General features: G+C 35.6%; 1 protein-coding gene across 1 annotated transcript in view; it reads right to left on the reverse strand.

Annotated features, from left to right (window-relative positions):
- CALCR (calcitonin receptor) overlaps nt 1-21,453 on the reverse strand; it is a 1,065,293-nt gene that overhangs the window by 125,213 nt on the left and 918,627 nt on the right. Inside the window, exon 14 of the mRNA XM_053714051.1 lies at nt 2,408-2,626. Within this exon, the coding sequence (XP_053570026.1) occupies nt 2,408-2,626 (219 nt within the window). The remainder of the gene's footprint in view (nt 1-2,407; nt 2,627-21,453) is intronic.

The raw sequence follows: 21,453 nt of genomic DNA on the forward strand, positions 1-21,453 counted from the left end.
TTATGGTTGCACATATATATATATATATATATATATATATATATATATATATATATATATATATATATATATATATATATATGTATATTTTTCAGCTTATCATCAAGATTATTATTATCCAGGTATGGATAGGCGTATACTATTGTAGTATACTGAATACTGCATGCATATACATTTCTTGCTGACGTTCAATCTCTGAAATAAATATATATGTATATTTATGGGTGTGTGTTGAGATTAATACATACATGAAGATACCTTTTGTATATATATATATATATGGACCTTCTATCCAGTGTGGATATTTAGTCTCTCCATTACTCATTTCCATATCTTCAGTTCCATACCTTTGTTTTTATTATCTCAATCAATATAATTTTTATAATAGAAAATCTCCATAGGTAGGGATAATTTGTGATTTTAATATGAAGTAGTCATAGGTTGATACTCTGCATGCTTTTAAATCCATATGGATAATTGTGTGGAACAAATTCCTTTAACACATGATAATACAATTCAGTTTTTATAAAAGCATGAATACATATGCATCTATTACACTTTACTATATATCTTTTGAATTCAATATTGAATATGCACATACATATTTTTAGAAGTCTAGTAGGGTGCACCTGTGAGAGATATTTATAACAACATTTATTATTACATATTTTCTAATACCATTGCTGTTTATACAGTGTATTGCATCTATTGAAGTTTATCAATTCAGGAAAATATTCCTTTAAACATATATGATGAAGTTGTATGTTTTCTCTATTTTTTGATACAAAGGCATTTTGTCAGTAATAGCATTATAATGAGAGGGGTAATTAATTAATTAATTACTAGTCCACACTTGTGTGATCGCAACACACCTTTGTTGGCAGGTATCTGATAGGATCACTTGTTAACCAATTGTGAATGAGCTCTGCTTTTAAATATTTGTACTGCAGATGCATTGATTAGCTACGATTACAGCCGTTGGCCGAAACATGTCAGCATTTCAATGCTCATCTGTGCTGTGAAACCCTTGCTGTAACCTCCTTGGTTATTTTAAACCCTATGTGGGACTATTAAAGAAACTGTTTTTACTATTTAAAGCCTACGATACCCTTTGTTCCTTGTATATCTTATATATATATATATATATATATATATATATATATATATATATATATATATATATATATATATATATATATATATATATATATATATAATCCATGTAAGCAGTAAACATAGATAGATTCAAATAACCAAAAGTACTGAACTTGAAATTAGATCCCTTTAAACATTTTAACATGTAAAAATATATTAATTATAGAGTAGCGCCCCAAACAATCTCAAGGCTGAAGGTTAAATGAAAACACATAAAAACTTATACCAAACTCTCAATGAAATCTAATATGTAGTTAATAAAATGACAATAATTCTATAAATTCTGTGTTTACAAAATATTTATTACAATGATCAGTTTATATAACCTAAAATATGTAAAACAATTAATCTCAAGCAAACAGTTAATCTCAGAATGAACAGTTGTGGCCACAACTTAAAAAACAAAATTAAAACAGTACATGATAAAACCGAGTGATAATATGTCCATACCCGGTTCCTATATAGGAAGTAAGTAAGGCTCTAATAAATTGTCCTGATTATCTCACAGTGTAAAAATACCCTTTAGTTGAATTAAATTCAAATAAGGGAACTGTCAGAATACCAACAGCTGATTGGTTCTGAGATTCACAGCTGACTGGGAACACCTAACGGCCAAAGTGACGCTGCACGGTATAGATATAACTGAAACTATCTAACAGTGCATAACGGATATAAATATTGACACAAACATTGACAACTAAGTATCCTTATTAATTCAACTAAAGGGTATTTTTACACTGTGAGATAATCAGGACAATTTATAAGAGCTTACTTACTTCCTATATAGGAACCGGGTATGAACATATTATCACTCGGTTTTATCATGTACTGTTTTAATTTTGTTTTTTAAGTTGTGGCCACAATTGTTCGTTCTGAGATTAACTGTTTGCTTGAGATTAATTGTTTTACATATTTTAGGTTATATAAACTGATCATTGTAATAAATATTTTGTAACCACAGAATTTATAGAATTATTGTCATTTTATTAACTACATATTAGATTTCATTGAGAGTTTGGTATAAGTTTTTATGTGTTTTCATTTAACCTTCAGCCTTGAGATTGTTTGGGGCGCTACTCTATAATTTCTATTTTTGCAGTTTAGTTATTTGAACGTTTTTTGAGGGGATAACGTTTTAATTGAGTATGTATAGAAGGTTGTTTATTAGTGAGATCTAGAGGAACCCAGTGTATTGATTTTGTAAAAATATATTAAAATGTACTGTGTAAAATATATAAATAATCAGTAATACCTGATAATGCATTAATATATGCATGATATAGTCATAGATTTCTCCAGCAAGTCGGTTTTCAGGCCTCCATGGAATGATGACAAACTGAATTCCTAATAATGGCACCAGGATTAAAGTGGCTCTGACAGCTTTCATATACATGTTGGATTCTGCTCGATGAGTGTCTCTTAACTTTGTCACAAGTACTAATACTATATTCAGCAAAAAGAACAAATTGACCTGTACAAAGAAAATCCTCTCGTTAGTTATATTTAAATGTTTATGTAATATAGATCATGCAAAAGTTAGAGTCTTAAAAGAAAGCTATTAGCATACCCATATAGCTTTCTATCAAGTCAGATTTACATCTGTAGCACTCCTAGATATTGATTTTATTACGTGACCAGAGATTCATATTTTGCTATAACTTTCTTTTACTGTTCAATGCAGCCTTTAAAAGCAATAAGAAGTATCAATAAAATATAAAAGGAAACAATTTAAATGTAACAGATATTAAATCACACAATAGACAATGCAGTGGCCAAAGCAATAACCAATGGGGAATCTGAGCAAAGCACCAATCAGAAGGCCAGAATTGACCATAAGGAGACCAATAGTTAGTTTTCAGTCCTCTTTCTATTGCTGCTCAATGACAGTTAATTTAATTTCCGTTTATACCATTCCATCTTGCTTATCAATCAACTGAGGCTGTGGGTATTTTACATAAAATGGAAAATTCAAGAACAAGGGGTCATGAGCTCAAGCTAAAGGGTAGTAGATTCAGGAGTAATTTGAGGAAGCACTTCTTTACAGAAAGAGTGATTGATTTATGGAATAAACTTCCTCAAGAGGTAGTAGCAACAAACACTGTGGGGGACTTTAAAAATCCATGGGACAAGCATAGGGCTATCCTACGAACTAGATAAGTTTATACTGTTAGGTAAGGTCAGGCAGACTTTCTGGGCCTATGGCTCTTATCTGCCGTCAATATCTATGTTTCTATGTAATTAATTTCGAAGATACTGTCATAAATTTTTCAAATTTTTCCTTTATATAGGTATTTTATATAATATTATTTTTAATCCATTTTATCCAACTCAACTACTTTGGTATTTAGCATTCCTTACTTTGTCTACTTTGATCCTTTTTTTCCTCCTGCGCTATCTTAAATTATGCACTCTTCCTTCTCTTTTTCCTACCCCTTAATTCCCACCCTTTTACATATCACTGCTTACAGAGAGATCTTCTTAACAGTGAGCACACCTCTGTATCCACCCTCATTCTATTCACTTATTTTGAATGGCAAGTCTTATTTGTAGCCTCTTTTAGCAGAAACAATTAGTTATTTACACTAGGTGGCAATATTGCACTATTATTATTTTCTATAATATATATTTCCCCAAACATTATTATTTTTCAAATTATCTAGTGGCAGATTCATTAATATATTTTACTTTCCATAGCCTCCTTATAATTAAATGTTATATATATATATATATATATATATATATATATATATATATATATATATATATATATATATATATATATATATATATATATATATATATATGTGTGTATTTATTTATCCCCCCCCCCCCAAACTTTTATAATATCTCATAAAGAAAATAACTAATTATCTGAACAATCAGTTCATTCTACTAATCCTCAAGTTCATAAAACGCTAAAGCAAAAACAAGGCATTTTTTCTAAACTGCCTTCCTCTATCAAGCATCTATACAATTATCACAGCCATTCACATCAGTCATTATCCATTGTTACCAGACCCTGCATCATCATCAATCAAGAAGAGCAAAAGGGCTCAAATGATTGAAGATGAACATTCTGATTGTGATTAAGGGGTTGATTATCTTAACTTCTCCAATTCTAACATGGATTTTCATACCCTAGTAGAATTATTAAAAAAATAAACACATTGCCCTGCTTTCTGTGTATAGCATCTTAAAATCGTTTCTATTTTTGTATGCATATGTTTTTCTATTAGGATTTTAAATAGTTTGCACATTTTATCACAACCTCGCCACCTTTTAGTTTGCAAGAAAAAACAGAGAGATCTGTGGGGTGAAAATGTGCATGTTTAATACAATTTATTCCAGTGTAATGTATATACAAATTTAAACTGATAAAATACGATTTTTATTGAACAATTTTGCTATGATTTTGCTATAATTTTCCCAGTGTATTTATGTGTGAATGGTTAATGTATTAATTTTGCATGATTTTTAATTTATATTTTTTTATTGTGCACTTTTGTAATGTATGCAGTGCCTTCTCATACAAAATGCAGTATACACCCCTTAGCGAGACACACTGTTTTTAGGGTAAAAAGTGGCTTTAGATGATTCCACCATGGAAAAAGAAGTACAGGTAGCCCTCAGTTTACGCCGGGGTTAGGTTCCAGAAGGAATGGTTGTAAATCGAAACCGTTGTAAATTGAAACCCAGTTTATAATGTAAGTCAATGGGAAGTGAGGGAGATAGGATCCAGGTCCCTCTCAAAATTGTCATAAGTAACACCTAATACTTTATTTTTAAAGCTTTGAAATGAAGACTTTAAATGCTAAACAGCATTATAAAGCTAATAAAATAATCACACAACACAGAATATATAATTAAACTAAGTTAAATTAACAGAAACATTTACAGATCTTTCTATGCATTCCAATCTGGACTGATTTATAGACAGGAAGATCTTGTTCCTTTGAAATCTGCTCAATAGCTCAGGTCTGGTTAAACTGATTAATTTCAGATTGCTTGGCTTTGCTGCAACACAAGCAGACAGCTCCACCTACTGGCTATTTTAATAAATGCACTGCTTCTCAATTCTTTTCAATAGCAGTCACATGACTGGAAAAAAAGGTTGTTATTCTGAAACGGTGTAAAATGAACCGTTGTAAAACGAGGGCCACCTGTACTGGTGAGCATTCTTAAATAATCTCTCCAGCCCAGAGACCTTTAAATAATCGGGCCCTAGGATTCTTCTTTATATTTTACTGACGATTCAGAAGAGGAATATATTTCAGAATTCTTTTCATCATCTTTCTTTGAGGACATCAATACTAAGAAATTACCTAAAGCTTTACATAAAAAATGCAGAACTTTTTCCAAATATAAATCCACATGTAAACTTCCATATAAATATTCCAGTGGTAATTCCTTTATCGACCCTGATGACATCTGAGTGGTTTACTTCTCAGTTTTTTGCAGAAAACCGGTAATAGGTCCTAAGATGTACTTTACGTTACAAAACACATTATAATCGTAGGGACCTTCTCTACCTTGCAATTCATCCCTCACTCCTGACATTGATCCTAAAACTTTAAAATTTCTTAATATCCCAGGTAAGTAAGGGGCAGATACTAATACAAAAAAATAACTTAAAAATTACTAAACTCTGTTGGCTCTGTCGCTAGAATTTTTTATATTTCAGAAGAAGCTATTACTTCGGGTATTTCTATTGATTAATTTGTGGTTGGGGAATGGATCCAAAGAGCTTTATGTTTGATTTGAAAGAAATCTCCATTTACCCCGATAGTTTCAATTCACTTAACAAAAACAAACTATAACAATAAAAAAAAACTCTTTACCCACAATTGGTTTACAGCAGGGCTTGAAAAGGCAGGGGTTGCTTTTTAAGCTGATACTCATTCTCAAACAGATTCCATTTTCAACAACATACCTTCCCAAATCAGCATTCCTACATCATCTTCCCTATGAGAGCTAGGCAATGGCATTCAAGAGGGTCGGGACCCAAACAGATGTCAAGATTCCTAACAGTTAAGTTTTTACTCATTACTCTTACACATTTTTTTTCTAAAAATTTGCTCCCTATTTTTTTCAGACCCTTGGATTTTTCAAACCATCTCAGCTTTCCAAATTAAATTTTCTTCCCCACATTATCAAAGCACAAATCTCACACCTATCCATTTTTCAGAAACAGACTAAAACTGTTAAGGGTACTTCTAGTGGCAGCCATCTTAAAAGCTGCTAAAAAATTCTGACGTTTAGAGTAATCTTACAATCATTGATTTATCTGACTTCTACCCCAACATCCAGCTCTGAACCTCTTCAATATGGCTATCTGAAGATTTTCTGATTGCAGTGAGCTATCAATTGTTTGGATTAGTCTTCATAAAAGTGAAAAGTTAAAGGCTAGAAGAATAGTGCTCTTCTTGAGTTAACCCCAAGCATCTCTATTGGGATGCTGCTATTGCACTTAACATTTTAATTTTAAAACCGCAACCAATTTCTGTCTCAATCTTCTATCCTGACAAATGTATATGTGAATAGCACTTAATGATCTTGGTGTACAGAAAGAGGTCAGAGAGGCGACCGTAGGACCAGGTATAGGTCAAAAAAATCTGACTTCTCCATACTTGCATCCATCAGCTGGCTACATTTCAGGGAGCAAGGTATAGGAGCAGATGTCTTTATTGCCTGTGTCTTTTGAGGATAGCTTTAGGTAGTATATACGAAGAGTTTGTGGGGCTGCAGACGCAGCATGACAAACCTGCCCTCTTATAAAGTTGAGCTAGAGAGGGGCTGTCTTCTATGGATTCCTCACAACAATCTTGTCTGAATATCCAGGTATGAGAGGATCTAAAGAGAAACCTATTTTATAGGCAGGCAGTCAATGACATACCTGCTCTAATATCAGCAAGACAGTGTTTTGCATATTTGAGGGGAGATTCTGGGGATCTCTAAGTTGCTCAGGCTCTGCAAGTTGCTAACACTTCAGAAGATCCTCACCTTCTGTTGGACCTGGGCCCACAGCTTCGTAACAGCATTCAGGACATACTTGCTCTATGCTGGCTATACCCTTCACAGGTAACCATAGTTTGATATGAGTTTTATTGACATGTTAATTTATTTGCCTATCAATGTGATGAAAACTTAAATCTGAAAATGCCTTCTCTCTCTTTTCAAGTCTAAATTGTTCATGGTGGTCATGCTTCTTTATATGTTGTGTACTTAAGCCTATTCGTATCTTCATCTGCTTGTATTATTTTTTTAGTTTGCCTTGTGCAATTATATGCTATGTATATTCATTCTGTGGTCAAAATGTTATGACAATGCTAGTTCCTATGCCCAAAAGTGACCTATTCTGTTAAGTATTTCCCTCCTTTGTTAAAGAATTAGGCTCCTCTACAAAAGACAGCTTTATCAGGTATTTGTTTCTAGTAAAAAAAAGAAAAATGGCAAATTTGGTCTTGTCATCAGTCTGAGAGAACTAAACTATTTTGAAGAATATCACCATTTCAAAATGGAAGGCATTCATCTTTTATCAGATTCTAATCTTATAATCCCTGTTCACACTTCTCACAGGAATGTTCTACATTTTCTTTGGAACCAAAATTTTACAATTTACTAATTTTTACAGAAATTTAAAATTAGTGGTTGCCTGGATCAGACTAATAGGAATTTAATTGATTACCTAGACAATATCTTGATTATGAATGAAGAACCCACTGTGTCTCAAAAACAAATAATTTATAAATCTAACTTTCTCTCTTTTAGAACATTTAGTTTTTTTCATCAACAAAGAAAAATCAATTATTTTCCCTTCTCATTCTCTTATATTTCTAGGTTCTCAAATAATTTAACAAGATCAAACATTTCATCCACTTGTAGCCCCACTTTTTTTTTTTTTAATTTTTAATTTTAAAGATTTTATTGAGGTTGTGCGAAAACAATACAACTTATGTAAGACGTGTCAATAAAGCATACATGAATGGTACATTTCAATATGACAGTTGATATATAGACATAAGACAAACGTCTCAATAGGAATACATTGATGGAACCTCTTTTTCTATTATGCATGAGCTAAGGTTAACAAATTGAGTGGCCATTTTAAAACTTACAAGATTAGAATAGCTCAACGAATAGTACAATAAATGGTAGCGAAAGAAAAAAGAAAAATGAATTAGGTAGGGTTAGAGGAAGGTATGTAGGTATTTGCATCTAATGGGATATATGGTATCGATGTTAATTGTAATGCAGAATGGTATATAAGTGCGGTAGAATAGGTGGTCCTTAATTTGCAGTAAATTAACAGGTTATGTTTCAAGCCATAATGGCAAGTGCCGTTACTAGCTAAATAATGTATTTTAATATGTAAGTATAATGAATTACTTAGTATGGTAGAACTGGCAAAATTAGTATGGCAAAATAGGTATCTAGGATAGACAGGATACGACATAAGCAAGATGAGTCGTGTAGTCAGATCTCCCAAGTTAGGAGGTATATTTTTATGGGGTGGGGGGGGGAGGTGGATAATGAAGTATGAGAGAGATAATATGAGAAACTCTGCAAGTTTTTTTAAGTAATAGATACGGACAGGCAAAAATAAGGATAAATGACTCCAATTATAACAGAAACCCAGGGACAGTAACTATGGGCCGGGACAAACTGTGTTTCAGGGACAAGTAACCTAGTAAGATAAGGGAGATAATTTATGATACAAAAATAGCACTCTCTAATCGGGGCAAGTTATGATTAGTTAGATAAATGGGAGACGTCAATATTTGTTGGGATTTCTAGTATGGTAAGGGTAGGTGAGTCAGTCATATGTAGCAGCTCAGGTTACGCGGCGATTATCAAGTATTAATGGTAGAATGTATTAAGCACTAAAAATCTTCCATAAAGCCCCACACCTGCAGTAAACAGACTCCTGCTGCTTCGGCCACTAGCAGAGGAGTGACTAGATTGAAGGCTGCACATAGCGCTAGGAGTATATCTGTTGCAATATAAATCTCCCTAACATTGAAGGATACATGTAGAGGCAAAGGACCAGCCCTAGCCAAACAAGCATGGGAGTGAAGTAAATTTATCGCCATGTGGCAGTGCTATGTCAACCACAAAGTGTGTGACCAAAATGGAAGGAACCTGAGAATGCAAATTAATAAACATATGGAGTGAGTACAATAAGACCTGACTTATCCCAACAATCATTTCTTTACATTGAGGGGAGCATCCCCCATCTATACAACAAGTTACCATTAGAGTTTAAGGCGATTAAACATAGTAGCTGGGGCCTCTATAAATTAAAGGCATAGTAGGTAGTTGATTAACACAGTGGAACAAGTGAAATTCTAGGTCATTATTACAGGGAGTGCAGAATTATTAGGCAAGTTGTATTTTTGAGGATTAATTTTATTATTGAACAGCAACCATGTTCTCAATGAACCCAAAAAAACTCATTAATATCAAAGCTGAATATTTTTGGAAGTAGTTTTCAGTTTGTTTTTAGTTTGAGCTATTTTAGGGGGATATCTGTGTGTGCAGGTGACTATTACTGTGCATAATTATTAGGCAACTTAACAAAAAACAAATATATACCCATTTCAATTATTTATTTTTACCAGTGAAACCAATATAACATCTCAACATTCACAAATATACATTTCTGACATTCAAAAACAAAACAAAAACAAATCAGTGACCAATATAGCCACCTTTCTTTGCAAGGACACTCAAAAGCTTGCCATCCATGGATTCTGTCAGTGTTTTGATCTGTTCACCATCAACATTGCGTGCAGCAGCAACTACAGCCTCCCAGACACTGTTCAGAGAGGTGTACTGTTTTCCCTCCTTGTAAATCTCACATTTGATGATGGACCACAGGTTCTCAATGGGGTTCAGATCAGGTGAACAAGGAGGCCATGTCATTAGATTTTCTTCTTTTATACCTTTTCTTGCCAGCCACGCTGTGGAGTACTTGGACGCGTGTGATGGAGCATTGTCCTGCATGAAAATCATGTTTTTCTTGAAGGATGCAGACTTCTTCCTGTACCACTGCTTGAAGAAGGTGTCTTCCAGAAACTGGCAGTAGGACTGGGAGTTGAGCTTGACTCCATCCTCAACCCGAAAAGGCCCCACAAGCTCATCTTTGATGATACCAGCCCAAACCAGTACTCCACCTCCACCTTGCTTTTGTCTGAGTCGGACTGGAGCTCTCTGCCCTTTACCAATCCAGCAACGGGCCCATCCATCTGGCCCATCAAGACTCACTCTCATTTCATCAGTCCATAAAACCTTAGAAAAATCAGTCTTGAGATATTTCTTGGCCCAGTCTTGACGTTTCAGCTTGTGTGTCTTGTTCAGTGGTGGTCGTCTTTCAGCCTTTCTTACCTTGGCCATGTCTCTGAGTATTGCACACCTTGTGCTTTTGGGCACTCCAGTGATGTTGCAGCTCTGAAATATGGCCAAACTGGTGGCAAGTGGCATCTTGGCAGCTGCACGCTTGACTTTTCTCAGTTCATGGGCAGTTATTTTGCGCCTTGGTTTTTCCACACGCTTCTTGCGACCCTGTTGACTATTTTGAATGAAACGCCTGATTGTTCGATGATCACGCTTCAGAAGCTTTGCAATTTTAAGAGTGCTGCATCCCTCTGCAAGATATCTCACTATTTTTGACTTTTCTGAGCCTGTCAAGTCCTTCTTTTGACCCATTTTGCCAAAGGAAAGGAAGTTGCCTAATAATTATGCACACCTGATATAGGGTGTTGATGTAATTAGACCACACCCCTTCTCATTACAGAGATGCACATCACCTGATATGCTTAATTGGTAGTAGGCTTTCGAGCCTATACAGCTTGGAGTAAGACAACATGCATAAAGAGGATGATGTGGTCAAAATACTCATTTGCCTAATAATTCTGCACTCCCTGTATTTGGAGCAGAGATTTCATCTTTAGCTAGATACACCTGTAGGAGCAAAAGCATAGGGAACCTCATATAGCTTGATAGAGAAAGGAAAGCATTGTTTAAGCATCAAATAAACGCACACATAGCAACAGCCCCCAACTGTAGAAGTGAATACAACTGTCATAAGCAACAATACTATTGGCAAGAGATATAATTATAGATAACTTCTTGAAGCTATTTGAATATTAACAAGTGTCCTTTATATAGAGCAATACAGAATTGTGGTAATAGGAGATCAGACCGCACCAGTTGTTACAATATGGACTAGGGCTGTCAGTCCGCAATTTTGAGGGAGAGTTCAATTTAGCCCTTTTCATGTTGGTCTAAGGTCACTGAGATGCGCTGTTGTGGGTCTCCGGGCAGGCCCTCCTGCGGAACCCTGCTGGGACCCTGATCTTTGAGGTGCGGGTAGTGCTGAAAGGGGCTACCCGGGCAAGGGACTAGGTCCGGACAAGTAGAAAACAAGATCCTCCAGACTGCGACTTCATGGAGCGGTATTGCTCGGGACTGATCTCCAGGATCACAACCAAGCGCAGCGGAAGGTGATTTTCGAGTTTCAGGCAACATGCGGACTTCTGCATCATATGGTGTGTAGGTTAGACCGACAGCTTTATAGGTTATGTCCTCTTCTTTCTCTTCTTCCATGTGGGAAGCTGCCGCCCCCTGACTTCCACTGTCAGAGAGCAGTGCCCGATGCCGGGTAAGTGGTGAGCTTGGCGAGCTTGTGATATCACCATTCTGTGAGATATCAGGGGTAAATGGGTGAGTAGCGTGAAGAGTGGGCCTTGCCACTGCCTGCTTAGACTCCGATGGCATATGAGGGCCGAACACAGCCCTACAACTATCTAGGAAGAGATATATTTGTCTCATAACACAGTCTGCATCCTCCATGTTTAGGTAATGGTGCCCTAGGTTGATGATTACAGAGATTCAAACTTCAGTCAGATTTAGGGCGCTACTAGAGGTGCTGATTAGGCCGCAAGATGGCTGCTGCAGGTCTTGTATGCGATGCTACACGCACTGAGGTTTTAGGAGTCTGTTACCGTAGTGCTGATCTCTTCTAGAAAAAAAGGGTTGGTAAGGACGGCTAAGATCTCAGGTCCTCAATGATGATTAAGTAGTTGAGTATTAGGGCACAGACAGCCGCAAATGTAGTTTTTAGTGCACGGTATGGGTAGAGCTGTTAAGAAGTGCGACTGTCTGGCTCCAAGGTTGGCTCCGCCCCCTTGTAGCCCCACTTTTACCTTCCAAGCTTTGGTAATGAACTAGAAACATTATTGCCATGTGGTATAAACAGAGACTTTGATTGGATTGTTTTTTATAGATGGATGTGACCCGCTTTTTGTTTTATTTAAAAAAATACATTTTTTGTTCATTAGGTGGCACTATGTATATATTATTTTGATATATCATGTATAAGGGGTGAGGTCTTGGGTATTTATATGCAATGTCAATGGATGTATGCTCAGACATGAATAAAAACATGGGTCTGAAATGTTGTCTTTTTAGTCTGGCTCAATAAATCTTTTTTGGTGGTACTGCTATTTTTTTGTGCTCGTAATTGGGTGTCTAACCCCAATAGCTTTCACAGCTTTCTTGACTATACCCAGGGCCTGGACTTTGTTCTTTTTGATTTACATAATAATTAATAGCCATCTTATGGAATTCTTTGGATTCATAGGAATTCCCTTACAAAGTCTTTAAATGGCATACGAAGAGAGAAACGCTCTACCAGGAAAATGAACAACAGCTCATCAGCTAATCTTTAAATGGTTTTGTGGGGTTTATAAATTCAAACCCACTGCTTCCTGTCTACATAATTGGCAATACATTGTAACATAATAGATGAAGTTGAAATAAGACAGAAGTCCATCAACTTCAATCTATACAGATCCTACCTAATTTACATTAAAGAAGCTGCTTCTAAATTAACTTACATTAGACAATTAGAAACCCTACCCAGTTAACACAATCAATCAAACCCGTGCATTCTGATTTTAGCCAAAAATGTATCTAAGCTATTTTTTAAATTTATCTAAGGTATTTGCAGAAACTATATCCTTAGGCAAGGTGTTCCACAATTTGATTGCTCTAGCCGTGAAAAAATATTTATGTTGCTGGAGATTAAATCTCCTTTCGTCTAACCTTAAAGGGACAGGATAGAGCTTGTGATTTTAAAAACTTTAAAATTTACGTCAATTATATAATTTGCTTCATTATTTAGGCATCCTTTGTTGAAACGATTAGCTAGGTAGGCTCAGTGCCTAGGTTCTATTTGCACCCAGGGGCTGAGCCTACCTAGCTATGCTTTTCAACAAAGGATACTTAAATAATGAAGAAAATTATGTAATAGAAATAAATTGGAAAGAGGCTTAAAATCACAAGCTCTATCTGAATCATGAAAGAAAACATTTGGGTTTCCCATCCCTTTAAATTGTGACTTTAAACAGTGAAATTAATCAAGGACTCTCACCCTAGAGCTGAAACCCTCGAATAGCCTCCTCTCAGTATCCTGTTATTCTCCCACAAACGGTTAGGACTAAAATTATTAAAAAATGTATACCCAAAAAAGTATTTATGAGGGGGGCGCTCAATAGATGAGCTGAGGTAGGTGTATTATGTGTGAAAAAAAACACTATGGATTATATTTAAAATGTTATTTTAATAGATAAAAAATTCTAATATAAAATCTAAAACATAAATTATAACACTATTAATTGATATAAATACACATATAAATTGTGGCCACAATATTATTCACAATATGTTAGTGTACACTTATGCAATTTCATAGATCAGTTTGCGTACACTTGTTCAATTTCATGGATAAAAATAACACTGCTATATTAAAACATAAAGAACATGTAGCTATTAGTGATATTTGGTTTTCTCTGCGATATAGCGTATACAGCAGAAGTACCAGTTCCGTGATAGTAGTTAGAAGTACCAGTTCCGTGATAATAATTAGAAGTATGAGAAGTGTTAGTTCAGAAAAATAGTATCAATTACGTATGCATACAAAGTTTCAGAAAGTAGGAGCGCTCATAGGCTTGGTTTCAGGAGAAAGTAACAGTTTGTTTTACGGAGTAAATTACCGACCTTTAGGGAACCATACAGCTTTATTTGTTATCAGCTGTAGATGTAACTTACATATTCTATTCTCCTTCGGTCTTAGAAGATCCTCTCTCTAGATCCTTTCGGTCTCGAAGTATAAATTTCCTAGATCTAACCATAGAAAAATCAGAAAAGAGTCTAAAAACGAAAACATTTTTTAAAAAGGTAGACTCCAATAATTATATACATTCCACAAGCTGCCACTTAGAACAATGGAAGTTAAATATCCCCAAAGGTCAATTTTTAAGACTAAGAAAAAATTGTTCTACAATAGAAGATTATCAAGATCAAGCTAGTACTCTTGAAATCTAAGTTTGTTGAAAAGGGATATAATCAAGAATTGATAATAGAAACAAAAAAAAACCTGAGGCTAAGGAGAGATTAGAAATATTATCTAGAAGTGACCCTACTAAAAACTCTAAAAAGAAAACGAATACTACAAATACATTGGATACTGTATTTATAACACAATATAACTCTGATTATAGATGGATAGAGAAAATTCTAAATAAGCACTGGCACTTTATAAAGAAAGACCCCATTTTAGGAGAATTGGTAGAAAATAAACCTAAGGTTATTTACAAAAAAGCAAAAACCCTTAAAAATATACTCGCACCAAGTGAATTCAGAAAGAAGAAAAAAGATGGCTACTTCACTGACCTAGAGGGGAATAAACTGGAGGGTTTTTTTCCTTGCCTATCTTGTAAGGCCTGTAAATTCAGCAGCAAATTTAAAATAGTTAATTCTAGCCAAACAGATTTTAGATTTAAAATTAGAGATTTTATTAAATGTTCTGATAGAAATATTGTTTATTTAATTCAATGTCCTTGTAAAAAACAGTATTTGGGACAAATGGGACAACCCCTATGTGATAGAATTAGACAACATCTATTGAACATAGAATGGGGATATGAAGACCATCTATTATCCAAACATTTTAAAGACCATCATAATAAAAAAACAGATGGTCTTTTATATTAGGGTTTAAAAAAAGTAAAAACAAACAACTCTAATAATAAAGATATTTTATATAATGAGGCAGAACTAATAGTTAATTTTAATTCTTTAACCCCTAAAGGATTAAATGCAGAACTGGATCTTAATCCTTTTATTTAACTTAAAACAACAATAAGATTTATATCAATAATTAATGTATACATAGGCGGTAAATCTTTTATTATTCATCCTTTTTTATTATTCATTATATATATTTTTCTAATTATGCATTATTCTTAATACCAAAATAAGACACCGATATTTGCACAACTAATTCTCTGTTCTATATTAATCCTCCAATTTTATATATGTAGTTAGTTTTTTATAAAGTTTTTAAATATTAAAATATTGATATATATATGTGTGCAAATATGAGAATATATACAAATATTCTATAGATTTCTTAATTTTATTCAGAATCGTATTCTTATTTAATTGTATACCTTTTATATATGTATATAGACTTGCACATTTTAGCCGATTTTCTAAAGAAAGAATTCATATATAGTGACTCATGTGGAGAGATATCATGTTTATTCTAACAAAGAACACACGTTTAATTATTGATTTTATATTATGTTATTTATAGTATAATTACGTTTATAGTACAACTTTAAATAAAATCATTGCATTTATAAAGCGGTGTTAGACTAAGGGGTTAATATCTGACCCGGGGCTAAAAAGTGAAAAGTACTAGTATGATCATACAAAGGGGGTTAACATCTGACCCGGAGCTTAAAGAGTAAAAGAGTATACATTTCCCAAGAGAAAATAATGGAGTCATCTTGATAAAGGCTCATTACTGAGCCGAAACGCGTAGATTTGACTCCTAAAATCTTCACATCTATGGAATTCAAATATCTATCCCTTATGATAGATTACGCAAAGTAAAGAATATTGTGAAAACCAACAATCATTTCGTAATGTTTGCAAGAAGGAACATTCCTGATAGGCTACATTCGAGACCGAAAGGATCTAGGGATCAGCTGTTGACAAAAGGATATGCTGCTGAAACCCCTAGCAGGTCATTAGCCCAGCATTCGGAAACGTTTACAGACTCCAACGATCAGACGGAGATATTTCTAAGACCGAAGGAGAACATAATATGTAAGTTACATCTACAGCTGATAACAAATAAAGCTGTACGGTTCCCTAAAGGTCGGTAATTTACTCCGTAAAACAAACTGTTACTTTCTCCTGAAACCAAGCCTATGAGCGCTCCTACTTTCTGAAACTTTGTATGCATACGTAATTAATACTATTTTTCTGAACTGACACTTCTCATACTTCTAATTATTATCACAGAACTGGTACTTCTAACTACTATCACGGAACTGGTACTTCTGCTGTATACGCTATATCGCAGAGAAAACCCAAATATCACTAACAGCTACATGTTCTTTATGTTTTAATATAGCAGTGTTATTTTTATCCATGAAATTGAACAAGTGTACGCAAACTGATCTATGAAATTGCATAAGTGTACGCTAACATATTGTGAATAATATTGTGGCCATAATTTATATCAATTGATAGTGTTATAATTTATGTTTTAGATTTTATATTAGAATTTTTTATCTATTAAAATAACATTTTAAATATAATCCATAGTGTTTTTTTCACACATAATACACCTACCTCAGCTCATCTTTTGAGCGCCCCCCTCATAAATATCTTTTTGGGTATATATTTTTTAATAGTAACTTTAAACAGTGCTTTCACCAACTCTTTACATGGTCCATGAATATAATATTTATATAAAGTAAAGTAATCATATCACTAATCAAGCGCTTTTTTTCTAGAGTAAACAAACCCAATTTGGCTGACCTCTCCTCACAGTTTAAATCCTTTATTCACCTTAGTTTTGTGGCCATTCTCTGAACTTTTTCTAATTCTGTGATGTAACTTTTTAAAATTGGTCCCCAGAACTGGACTTCATACTCAAGGTCTAGCCAGGGTTTAAAACAGAGACAGAATTATGCTTTCTTCACTTACATCTATGCCATTTTTATAGCATGAAAGTATCTTGCTAGCCTTAATAGCTGTTGTCTTGCATTGCACACTCATTTGTTGTAACTTGTTATCTATAAGTAAGCAAAACGGAGGAGTAAAAGGATTTACGCAAAGTCTAATCTCATTTAAACAACACATTACCTGCATATTTTTACTTTAAATATTGATAAATGTAAGGTTCTACATTTTGAATCTCTTTTGCCATTTAGCTGCCCATTTCACCAATTTCTGTAAGTACCCTTGCAAATCAATTACATCCAGCAGTGACCTAATTACCTTACACAACTTTGTATCATCTGCAAAAACAGAGATGTTGCTTTTTAATCCCTTGTTCAAGTCATTTATAAAAATACTAGTCCTAAAGCCCGTTCACACGGGCCATTTTGTGCAGTACAGTGGTCCCCCCTTGCGTTCTCTCCCTTCCACTCTCTTTTGCTTTCTCTCTCTCTCCCCTCTCTTTTGAGCTCTCTCCCACCTCTCTTTTGCGCTCTCTCCCCCTCTATTTTGCGCTCTCTCTCTCCCCCTCTTTTGCACTCTCTCTCTCCCTCTCTATCTCCCCTCTCTCTCTATCTCCCCTCTCTCTTTCTCTCTCTCCCCTCTCTCTCCATCTCCCCTCTCTCTCTCCATCTCCCCTCTCTCTCTCCATCTCCCCTCTCTCTCTCCATCTCCCCTCTCTCTATCTCACCACTCTCTCTCCCCTCTCTCTCTCCCCTCTCTCTCTCCCCTCTCTCTCCCCCCTCTCTCTCTCCCCCCCTCTCTCTCTCTTTCCCCTCTCTCTCTCTCTCTCCTCTCTCTCTCTCCCCTCTCTCTCTCTCCCCTCTCTCTCGCTCCCCTCTCTCTCTCCCCTCTCTCTCTCCCCTCTCTCCCCTATCTCTCTCTCCCCCTCTCTCTCGTTCCCCTCTCTCTTTCTCTCTCCCTCTCTCTCCCCTCTCTCTCTCTCTCTTTCTCTCTATCTCCCCCCTTTCTCTCTCTTTCTCTCCCCTCTCTCTTTCTCTCTCTCTCTCCCCCCCTCTCTCTCTCCCCTCTCTCAACCTCTCTCTCTCTCCCCCCTCTCTCTCTCCTCTCTATCTCCCCCTTCTGTCTCTTTCTCTCCCCTCTCTCTCTCCCCCCTCTCTCTCTCCCCCCTCTCTCTACCCTCTCTCTCTCTCCCCTCTCTCTCTCTCTCCCCTCTCTCTCTATCTCCCCCCTTTCTCTTTCTCTCTCCCCTCTCTCTTTCCCCTCTTTCTCTCACATCTCTCTCTCTCCACATCTCCCCTCTCTCTCTCTCCCCTCTCTCTCCTCTCTCTCTCCCCCCTCTCTCTCCCCCCCCTCTCTCTCTCTCTCTCTCTCTCTCTCTCTCTCTCCCCTCTCTCTCTCTCTCCTCTCTCTCTCTCTCTCCTCTCTCTCCCCTCTCTCTCTCTCCTCTCTCTCCCCTCTATCTCTCTCTCTCTCCCCCCTCTATCTCTCTCTCTCCCCTCTCTCTCTATCCCTCCTCTCTCTCTCTCTCTCTCTCCCCTCTCTGTCTCCTCTCTCTCTCTCTCTCTCCCCACCTCTCCCTCTCTCTCTCTCCCCACCTCTCCCTCCCCCCTCTCTCTCTCTCTCTCTCTCTCTCTCTCTCTCCCCTCTCTCTTTCTCTCTCCCCTCTCTCTCTCTCCCCTCTTTCTCTCCCCTCTCTCTCTTTCCCCACATCTCCCCTCTCTCTCCCCCCTCTCTCTCTCTCCCCCTCTCTCTCTTTCTCTCCCCCCCCTCTCCCTCTCTCTCTCTCCCCCCTCTCTCTCTCTCTCCCCCTTTCTCTTTCTCCCCTCTTGATCTCTCTCTCCCCTCTTTTGAGCTGTTTGAGCTCTCTCCACGGCCTTTCACGGTCACGCCCCCGGCCATGCCCCTTCACAGACCTTTGTGCTAGGCCCCGCCCCCTTCACTGACATCCACACTAGGCCACACCCCTTCACACTTGGTCACGCCCCCATGCACAGGTGACCACGCCCACTTCTTCTCGCAGCAGTCGGCAGATCAGGTACGGAGTCTAAGGCCAAGTGTGTTTGTCCTTGTGCTGTCTCTACTGCGAATGACAGCTTCGGACAAACACACTTGGCCTTTTATAGTATAGGATTAAATTACTTTTGCCCAGTTTGAGTGTAATCCATTTGCTCCGTCTTTTAAATAGTTATTTATTATTCATAAACTAACATTCTCAGCTGTTCCCAGTCCTTAAATTTTATGCAATAATCTCTCATGTGGCACTGTATAAACTTTATATATATTTTTGCGTATCTCCTTATAAAATCTAATAAAACTCATTTGACATGATCTATTACTATTCTATCTATTATATTATGATCTATTATAACTGTTCACAGAGAACCAACTATTGTGAGGTGAACAAATCTTTTTACACAGACATGTTCATGGGATATTTTCTTGTCAGTTTTTTACAGTTATTCTGCATCACTTTCCCATAATTTAGCATATGGGTATTATGCCCCATTAAAGTCAGCTCCAGAGCATCAATGCATGACTGGGAACTATCTGAACACATCCAGTGAGTTTATAAGAAAAGGCACATGTGCATTTCAACCAATCAACAGCTAGATTCCAGTAGTGCATTGCGGCCCTTGAGCCTATCTAGATAGGCTTTTAAATCAAGGATAATTTACAAAAGGTTACACAGACTGCGCAAAGGTTAGGGTATATATGCTTTAAGATTTAAGGGGATATTTCTCCTAAATCCCCAGGGGAAAGGACAACAGAGAACAGTTAAAATCTAAAGCGCCAGTACAGGCAAAATATACCCAAGACAAAGAGAGCATGCAATTTATTGTTTAAATAAAAAAATAATTTATTCTTCAACAAATGTCACAAAAAGAACCTAAAAAAAATAAAAAAATATGTATAACATGAGATGAAAATCTCCTAGGTATAAATTAAACCTCTATTAAAATGTGAGTAATCTATAAAATCATTTACAAAAGGAAAATTACACATATATTGTAGGTTACTAATGTAAGCAACTATTCATATTTTTTTTTTTAGGTTCTTTTTGTGACATTTGTTGAAGAATAAATTATTTTTTTATTTAAACACTAAATTGCATGCTCTCTTTGTCTTGGGTATATTTTGCCTGTACTGGCGCTTTAGATTTTAACTGTTCTCTGTTTTAAATCAAGGATACCAAGGGAACAAAGTAAATTTAATAACAAAGGTAAATTAAAAACTCTCTTAAAACTGCATGCTCATAAAATTAATTAATATATTTTGATTGATATTTAAGTAAAAAAGTACTATGAAACTACATAGGCAGTCTTTTGGAAAATAAAATTAATTGGCTGCCTTAATTTAATTTAGTCACATATATTTTGCTTCTGTAAGGTCTGTAAAATGCCATGCAAAATACTCTTGAAAAGCCTGTAACACTATTGTTTCTTATAGGGTTTTATTTGTTGTGTGTTAAACTATTTTTGCTCTTACATATTTTTATTAATTCAATTTTGTTTTTGTAATTCAAATGAAACCATTTGAATTAATAAAAATGTATCAGAACAAAAACAGTTGAACACACAAAATGAAATTCTTCTTATGAATTCTAACATCACTCATGATGCCATGCATTGTTTTCCCATGGGAATTCTGATGGATTGTAATGGGACCTTCATATAAAAAAGCAACAAAACCCCCCCCAGAGAAAATAGATTACAAGACAGATCCCATTTATTTTTAATGTATTACATTCATTCTTCAATTCAACACTAATATTTTACTTACTGACCATGCTGGAAGATTATTTTATTTATCTTCTTCAATTTGGCATAAATAACATCAAATTAAATGCATTCAAGTGGATTTACACTCAGAGCCATTTAACCCCATTGCTGCTAAGCCATTTTTGCTGCTTACATTTAAACACTATTGTAAGTCGTATTTTAGTGGGTCACCCACTCAGATTATATATGTTATATAGGTCCAATATATTCATAATATACCATTATTATATGTATATTTCATGGCATGTGAGAAGGCTATTGAACATTAAAAATAGCCAGTTGACCACTCTTGTTACTCTGATCACCTCACTAAATTGTTATATTGGCTTTTGAGGGATAAAATATAAACTAGAGAGGCCCCTTTGTGCCGGAATGAAAATAAAATAAATGCACATTTTTGTCAAGTGACTCCTGCTATTACACCTGATTATACAGACAAAAACATAATTTATGCTTACCTGATAAATTCCTTTCTCCT

This window comes from Bombina bombina, chromosome 5, assembly GCF_027579735.1.
Source record: "Bombina bombina isolate aBomBom1 chromosome 5, aBomBom1.pri, whole genome shotgun sequence".
Taxonomy (NCBI): domain Eukaryota; kingdom Metazoa; phylum Chordata; class Amphibia; order Anura; family Bombinatoridae; genus Bombina; species Bombina bombina.